Source organism: Crassostrea angulata, chromosome 5 (genome assembly GCF_025612915.1).
Source record: "Crassostrea angulata isolate pt1a10 chromosome 5, ASM2561291v2, whole genome shotgun sequence".
In the NCBI taxonomy this organism is placed as follows: Eukaryota; Metazoa; Mollusca; class Bivalvia; order Ostreida; family Ostreidae; genus Magallana; species Magallana angulata.
In genome coordinates, this window is record NC_069115.1 from 53225512 (window position 1) to 53234621 (window position 9110).

A 9110-nucleotide genomic window follows, 5' to 3' on the forward strand; every position below is an offset into this window, starting at 1 on the left:
AGTCATCATTCATTCTTCTTTTCTTTCGAAAGTTTTTTTTTAAAGATCTGATACAATGACAGGTCTGCTCATTTTGATAACTTTGATAGGAGGTCTTTGTTCTGTGAGTGTAGTTTGCACATTGGCACATTTCGATAACAAAGTGGAGGTCAACTGCTCTGAAACAAATTGCACATGGACATATTTCGATAACGAAGTGAAGGTCGACTGCTCTGGAAGAAATTTGACCAGTGTACCAAGGTTTAACGACAGTGTCACTTATTTAGACTTGAGTCACAACAAAATCCTTTCCATTCCACCAGTGAAACCTTTCCCTACTGATATAAAACATCTTGACATTTCGTGGAATAACATTAAGCAATTGAAAGGTAAGTCCTTTGGATTTTTACCGAAGTTGACATACCTGGATTTATCATATTGCAACTTACGCGACGTTGACAAAGGAGTCTTTGGAGAGCTGGATAATCTACAATACCTTAATATTTCATACAACAGAGAATTAGGATTTGCATCTTTGCCTAATATTACATTTAACCTAAACAAAACAAAGATTTTATCATTAAACTTGAATGGAATCAACTGTGCGACTGGCGTTGGCACTGCTATTTCCAAAAATCAATTAGAAAACATTCGAACAACCAATCTAACAGAATTATTTCTAGCAAGCAACAGATTGGAGCTATTTGAAAACGGAGTGATTTATCACTTACCAAAAACTATCACTGCATTTTCTATAGCAGCAAATAAACTGACTGTTGGGGAATATCTTATCGAAATGCACACAATGTCAAACGTCAGAGTTATGAATTTGAGTTATCAACTGCACCCACAAGCAAAGTATCCTTCCTCGGTACTAGATAATTGCAAAGAAAAGGTTAATAAAGAAACTGAGAATCTGTTTGATAATTTCGATACCAAAGTATTTTTTAAAGGTATAAATTTGAGTATACCTTTACCCCCAAAACTAGAAACATTGTATTACCAATCGAGCAGACTTCTAATAAAAAATCCAAGCTTTTCTATTTTAGCGCCGAGTCTTCGGCATATTTATCTACAGGATAATTTTATTATGTCTAGCAATGGTCAAATACGATTCATAAACAACACCGTTACTATATGTGATGTTTCAAACAATATGTTTTCCCATATTCCAGTAAATAACGGACGTCATGTGAAATACTTGAATATATCAAACAATAGGTTCGATAACAATTTTATTTCAGAGCAACGTGGCGAAATATTTGAAACACTTATTAGTCTAGAAGTAATAGATATGTCGTTCAATAACATTTTCTCGCTGCCAAAGCTATTGTTTAAAAACTCAAGGAAATTGATGTATGTGAACGTCAGTAACAACAGGTTGTCCGATTGGTTAGTGGATGTGAGTGAAATGTCTGATCTAAGATCGATAGATCTGTCCGACAACAAATTTACAACACTAGGTGTCAGTGCCCGCAATCAGTTTGAAAAGGCATTCGAACGCTCTAATCTGACCATCAATTTGATTGGAAATGGGTTAGCTTGCACCTGTGACAACCAAGAATTTTTACGTTGGTTACAAGAACACAGAAAACACTTAATAAGCTTTGAAAACTTTACTTGTACTACAAAGGATACGTCTTTTGATTTCAAAAGCCTAGGATCTTCTTTAACCATCTTAAGAAAACATTGTGCGTCGTATTTAGGTTTGTACATTGGTTGTGCAGTAACTCTTGCAGTATTTTCCAGTTTTATCATAGGCGTAATGCTTGTGAAAAACAAATGGAAAATACGTTATTTGATTTACAAATCTAGACAAAGGTTTGGATTTGTTATTCCATTCAATAAACATTTGCCAACCAGCATGCATTATGAGTATGATGCCTTTCTTTCCTACAGTGGACGCGAATTGATGTTTGTTCTCAAAGAAGTTATACCTCGGCTCGAAGTAAGCAAAAACATAAGACTCCTAATAAGAGACCGGGATTATTTGCCTGGCATTCCAAAGGTTGACAGCATTATGAGCAGTCTACAAGAAAGCAAACGGGCCATTTGCATTGTGTCCAAGAAGTATTTGGCCTCTAAATGGCGTGACTATGAACTAAACATGGCGAAAGTAGAAGGCATTCAAGATCGTGGATCTCTTGATTATGTCATTCTTATACTGTTACCAGAGGTGTATAATGGTGATCTTCCAAGTAAAATCATGGACCTGATTCGGAAAGACCGCTATATTGAGTATCCAATGGAATCGTGCGCTTATGATGATTTCTGGGATCGGCTAATCAAAATGATTGAATAGTGATAACGATAAAAGGGTAGAGACGAAGATACTTTACTTCAGACTAAATTAAAGATTGCAATTACGTTACATCTAAACGGATACTAAATTTTAATTAGTGATTTAATGTTAAGGTTTTTTTCGTTACATGCTTTGTGCATAATTGTATTTAATTTACTTTCTTTTGTGTTTTTACGCATGCTTATTCCAAATTATCTACATGTGCTTGTACATATGTTTGATAGAAAGTTATAAAACGAATATATTTTACTCAATTTAACAAAATATACAGTAGTGAATACTGGATTTTATGATTTCACAAACACACGGAACGAGTCACATACACTTCCATCTCTACTGCTTATTCATAATAAAGAGTGCTGAAGGCGGGGGAAAAACTTATTGATAGTTTAACGACTGACATTCTAAAAGATTGAACCCCCGGGTACAGAACATGAAAGCAATTTTAAGTAATATAAGTGACTGTGACAATTTCTATTGTTCCATTTATCTACTTCAATAGAGCTGGTTGGTCGTGACCATTTTCTGACTAAATTTACCGCCTTTATACAAAGAGCTTTGTATAAAAATGTATGAAAATGTTCGAAATCTAAATCTAAAGCTTAAACATTTTCATTTGTATTTCTTTACTAAAACAAAGTTCATGGCCAAATAGATCATAATCAAACATTTTAAGACAGATATGATTGGTTATTTGTAATTTGTGGACCACCCAGCCTGCGTTTATTATAAGCCTTTGATTTAGCCCACTGCACCATATTCTACTCGAAGGGAAATAACTGTGTAGTTTGAATGTAAAATACCACAATATTCTAATGACAAAGTATATGAGATGAGATTGATGAGAAAATAGAACTATGAACTTCAAACAAATAAATGAATAGATTCTGCAAACAAAGTCTTAAATGATTATATGATATACGTACACTTAATGTGCCTGAATTAAGTTTTTATTTTGCATGCTTTTGTGAATTTTTATTGAAAGATGTGTGTTACAACTTTTACGAAAATATACAATAATCACAATAATTACAATAAACAAAATACAGATAAAATATCCACATGTTTTGTTTATTGTTATTTGGTTGGTGAATGTTGCCATTTTTCTTTCAAAGGCAGCTTACATGTACATTTAAATTCGGTAAACTCTACGCTGTACAATTTTCTTTTTTGATATATTTTTGTTATATTTAAAAGCAGCTTGGATTGATTCAATAGAATTTAAAAGATCGAGTCGATCGTTGGATGTTGTTTCCATCCGGAAGGACAGCATATTATCTTCCTTGAAACATGGGGGATCCTAATTCAGTGTTTTCTTGTCATATCGAATTACTTGTAGATATATGGGATGGTGAAAACTAAATATCAACCATTATATTATCTGTGAGAATTTATTGCTCTGAGAAATGGAAAAGAAGATATTTCTCTCTTTAATTTTAGGAGCAATTTCGTACGCTGTCGACGCATGCGTATGAATCACCGGTGTTTTCTATAAGTTAGAATTGGAAATAAAGAACCGTGCAAATGCTCTGTAACGCGGTAGTCTTAATGCCTCTAATATACATGTTTCATTCTCAAGTTTGCTTGGAAAGTACTAAAGTCACTTCAAGCGTTATTGCTAGATTTAAGTGCGAAGGAGTGGGAAAAGGCGTACATGTATTTGTGATATAGTTTAATTGTTTAAGTGCTTAGTTTTATTGTCATACGCAAAACGAATATTGATCAAACTAATTTTCTTTTGCAACCACAATATTGCTATAGGTACTCCATGTTTACCAGGTTATTTAATGTATTTTGAACTCAGAACATACATGTTTAAAATATATTCTGAAAATATCAGGAAATACCTATCCATATTTTGTTTCCTTCCTTTTTTTTCTTGATTCAAAATTCATCGATAATTCCATTAGTTTTGTTTAAAACAACACATAAACAAGATCCACAAATTGATTACATTGTCTGTATTGTGTTTTTAGTGTTTGTAATCATCGTTATTAATTTGGCACAACAAGTTTACAAAGCCTCTAGTTATGCAATGATCTTCCACTTACATGTACCAATGTATATTAAAAAATTCAAGAAGATGGGGGAATAAGATGGCGCAAATGCCCATTCGGTTTAGTCGTGAAATATAATTTTGAATTTATTTTTTCCCAATTAATATATTCAAATTTATTATAATACAAGTTTGCAAAAGCACAATTTCTAACTGTATTCAGTTTTTAATATATTTATCAAAAGATAAGAAAAAAAAATATTCTCTGAAATGTTGCTGGCATCGAACCCATAACATAAAAACTCTAGATATTTAAGGTTAGCTTATGTCAGGTACTCTAACCACTAATCCATTTCAGGCACAACAAAGTAGGCTGTTTAAATACTATGTGTGACTTTGGCCACGAATTTACGGACTTGTATTATCTTTTCAAATCGTTAATTGTTTGGATACAAAATGATATTTTTAATGTATAGTGGGTCATCTCTCCACGTTTTTATTGATTGAAATCGGTTTGTTTTCCAATAGACCTAAATTAGACGATGAGAAAAATATGGAGCACAGACCCACTCTATAAAAGAAGATGCCTTGAAGTTCCAAAATATGACACTATTTGCAGGTTTTGATACGTTGACGCCTGTCTGAGTCAACATATTCCAAGTATTGAACATATTTATTGGTTAAAAATCAATGATATGTTAAATATGTATTGTTTTAAATGATGTTTTTTTTAAATATCAGATTTATTGACATTTTAATTTTTCAGTAACTTGTTCGACCGTGTATGGGCATTTTACACGCCTTATCCACCCATCTTCTTTACATTTGTGTTAGGTGACTTTGATTAATACAAGATTACTATAAGTATTATCTACAATATTTCTGTTTCAATTCCTCGTTTGCACAATGCTAGAACAATTCACAGATATTTCAAATTAACTTTATAAATGTATGCGACACCGTCTGAGGTTTTTTTTACGTAAAACTTTAACTTCTTATCATCAAAGGTTTACAGTTTACATTTGTGAGATACTGGGTTTGTATGAATCGAGTCCTTCCAGTTGATCTGGCTTAAGGCGTCAACTAATTTGACAAAGTCCGATAACTCGTTGTAAACGTTCGCCGATAGTCTGAGAAAAAACTGGCCCTGAACAGCACAAATTAAACAAACTACTTTGTGTTTCTCCATGATATCTAAATTCAGTTTTCTCGCTCCCTCCTAAAATATAGAAGAAACAAAGATTACCAAACCTGACTTACAAATCCGGTAAAATTGTTTTTAAAAAACTTCATCTCTTTCAGCTAAGCTATTAGAAATTAAGCCCATCTCTCTCTCTCTCTCTCTCTCTCTCTCTCTCTCTCTCTCTCTCTCTCTCTCTAACTCTCTCTCTCTCTCTCTGAAAACATCTATACAACCATATAAACGGTTGTGTTAATTAAACTTAGATAGGTACGATATTTTTTCATTAATTTTCATTAATAATCAAAAGATACACAAACAAATATTGAGATTGTGTCTTTTATCATATAAATAGTGATAAGGACTTTTTACGTACAAAGTTAATTGTGTATCCTTTGAATCGAGGAAGATGAATCAATCTCATGTTGGGAGCCTTCATGGATTCAGGAACCTCTACTGGTCTGGCTCCCAGACGATTCCACAGCATTTGACAGGCACTGTCTAGAAGAGTGTCCGCATAACAGTGAATTTTTTCCTTATAATAAAAATTTTGAATCTTTTAATTGAAATATTTATCAAAAACAGCTGAAATTAGATTCAGTGTTTTTAAGATAACGGAAGCATGTTAAGAAATAAATATTTCGTTTCAGATTTTTTGTTTGTGTGTGTGTGTGTGTCTGTTCTGAATTTCTTTTTCATTTTATTGTAATCTCAAAAGTATTTCTTAAGCATATTCTATAATTATTCTACTAGTATTGTCTAACTGAAGTTTAACATACATTATTTTTCGCGTCTTAAGATTCATTTTTAAAGTTTATTTCATAAAAATTTTATACCAATCCTCCTATATCTTCAAAGAACTTGAGCACTTCCGGTACCACTAAATACGGTATATTGTCACGTGTTCCTTGAATTTTGAACTCCTTTTGATAACCTTTCTTGTACTGCAGTGAAATTAGTAATGGGGCACACCATTTCTGGTGTTCCTCTGCTACCCATAGTATGGCACATCCTCGTGGTGTGTATAACCATTTATGAAAATTTCCGGTATAAAAATCTGGTCGAAGGTCCTCTAAATTAACTTCAACTTGTCCTATTGCGTGCGCACCATCAACCAATGTTAGAACGTGTCTTTTCCTGCATTCGGCAATCATCTCCTTCACGGGGAAAACAACTGTAGTTGGACTGCTGATGTGATCTACAGATCATTTAATAAAATTAGCTAAACTCTAAGTATATGGGTCCATTTTATAGATATCTATATAAAGGTTCTGGAAAACATACCCAGCACAACCAATCGAATTTTCTGGAAATTATCGAGGTATGACGTCATGCTTTTGACGATTTCTGACGAATCTTTTATTGGAAAGCGTATTTGAAATTGGTGAAACTTTCCTATAAAACAATTAGGAAAGTAAATAAAATATGTCTATAACAGCACATGCGTGAGACGAAATAATTTCTTATAATTACATAATGAATAAATTCTCAATTTTTCTACCATTTATGGAATCTGCGACACTGCGGCAAGCATTAACATTGGAGGTAAATGTGAAGTTTGTCCCTAGAATCTCGTCACCATCGTCCCAGGGTAGAGACCTCAGAACTGTGTTGACACCTTAAAATACAAGCAAAAATCCAATAAGCCAAGTGATCCAAAATTCTTTAATGTATTAACTAATATATCTAAAAATTGAAAACTTTTATAAATTATTTTCCTTTCTTAGTTTATACCATAACAAACACTTTTGATTTATTCGTTTCTTCCTATGATACATTGAGGCTTCACTATATTGACGTTTGGTTTATAATATTCTTACTGAAATCCGCGGGTAAAAGTTGGAATTGCTTAAATTTATGTCTTAATTAAAGTAAAAATCAATGCTTATAGACACAGTGGTTATCGTATAAGTCTCGCATTACCTGCAGATATTACATAAACTATCTTCAAATTGCTTAAGAATCTATTTCTCTATAGTTATTATAAATCTTAGACATTTTCTCCCTGATTCCCAAAACGGAAAGTAAAATACATAGACTTGAACACGTTTTTGTATAATATACATGTATGTCTTGCCTGTGGTTGCATTTGGAACAAAGACCAGATTCTCTGCTTTGGCGCCTAAGAATGCTGAGGCCGCTCGTCGTGCTTCATCATACAGCCTGCCCTCGACGATCTTGTAGAATCGGTCAGGGTTCTCATTCATCAAATCCAACAATCTGGTCGAAGTAGAAAGTAAAGAGGTGTGGCGACACACATGACATTATCGTCGATGTATGTACAAAAGTATACACTACATGTACTTACACTGTCGTCGGCGATATCATGTACTATACACATTGACCCTGGCGACATGATATACTAAGTACACTACAAATATTATCGCCGGCGACATTGTGTACAAATATACAAATGACAAATGTACACTACATAATGGCACTAGCGACACGATGAACAAAATCCAGAAGTCACGGTTTTGGATATGGTAAATAAGCAATATGTCGATGTATTCCATTTAGTTGTATAAATCTCTCTTTCTCCACCTCTCTCTCTCTCTCTCTCTCTCTCTCGCTCTCTCTCTCTCTCTCTCTCTCTCTCTCTCTCTCTCTCTCTCTCTCTCTCTCTCTCTCTCTCTTATTTGGATGTTACCTAATAGAAATAGAAAGTGTAACTGGGATTTAGGGGGCGGGGCTGAATGAGAATGATTCAGGTCACTAGGAAAAACAAAACAACAATCAAAACCAGTTTCTTTTCCTCCAATTTCTGTTTGTTACATTGGGGTTGGATATTTTATGATGAACTTTAGTTTTTATTACTCCTTATTTTATAAACCTAAATTTGTTTTCTAACAAAAATTACTCACAATATTTTAATATTTCTTGCTCAAAAATGAGATTTAAAAAAACTTACCGTTCTTCTAAGATAAGTTTTATGCAATTTGAAATAATAACATTATTTCACCCAGTTATAAATGTATCTATTCTCTAGATTACTCACTCTTTTTGCCTCTCTCGCACAGGCACAGGGACCGCTCCGTAGGACCCATGATTCAGAAAAAAATACCCCTCCTTGAAACCAAAACATGTCCGCCTTATAGATCTTCCGAACTCTATCTCGGTCATGCTTTGTACTGACTGTATTATTACATGTCTGCATATCCTTTCTTCTCGGATATGATTACGGTAATGCATGGATTCAAATTGCTTGCTTTCAAATACCGGTATTTTAAATACACACTTATACCTGGTTACCGCTGATTTTAAAAATAAACTAACATAACAATCATGAAAATCAGTGGCCAAACACCTACATTTAAAACTTTTTTTGTTTTGAATCCGTTCTTCTTTTTGGCTTTTATACATGATAAATACTTCTGAATTTAATAACAATCCACTAAGTTATTTGCAGGTGTCCATTCTTAAAAATAATGGATAGAAAACTGTCAATTCTTTATAATAATGGACAGAGACAGGTAAAACTGTTAACTTATTGGACGTCTACAGATAAAATGGAAACAAGAATCACATTTGCAATAAAGAAACAGATTTAATGTTTAACACCTTGAGAATGAAACAGATGCTAGCATGATAGAGCGAAGAAACACTAAGAACTGGTAAATATTATTCAGATTTCAGTATGATATATATATATA

At 33.3% G+C, this 9110-nt stretch overlaps 2 protein-coding genes across 2 annotated transcripts; one reads left to right on the top strand and one right to left on the bottom strand.

Moving 5' to 3' along the window:
* The first annotated feature begins 32 nt into the window (after window positions 1-32).
* Window positions 33-2281, top strand: LOC128183750 (toll-like receptor 4). The gene has a single exon (XM_052852903.1). It carries the CDS (start codon window positions 56-58, stop codon window positions 2279-2281), a length of 2226 nt encoding a protein of 741 aa, XP_052708863.1. The 5' UTR covers window positions 33-55.
* A 1942-nt stretch (window positions 2282-4223) lies between these two features.
* On the bottom strand, window positions 4224-8829 carry LOC128183753 (uncharacterized). The gene is made up of 7 exons (XM_052852906.1): window positions 8456-8829; window positions 7535-7677; window positions 6959-7075; window positions 6742-6852; window positions 6294-6655; window positions 5834-5992; window positions 4224-5496 (listed from the first exon to the last, which is right to left on the bottom strand). The coding sequence occupies exons 1-7, from the start codon at window positions 8818-8820 to the stop codon at window positions 5287-5289; spliced, it is 1467 nt and encodes a 488-aa protein (XP_052708866.1). The 5' UTR covers window positions 8821-8829; the 3' UTR covers window positions 4224-5286.
* Between the last annotated feature and the right edge of the window lie 281 nt (window positions 8830-9110).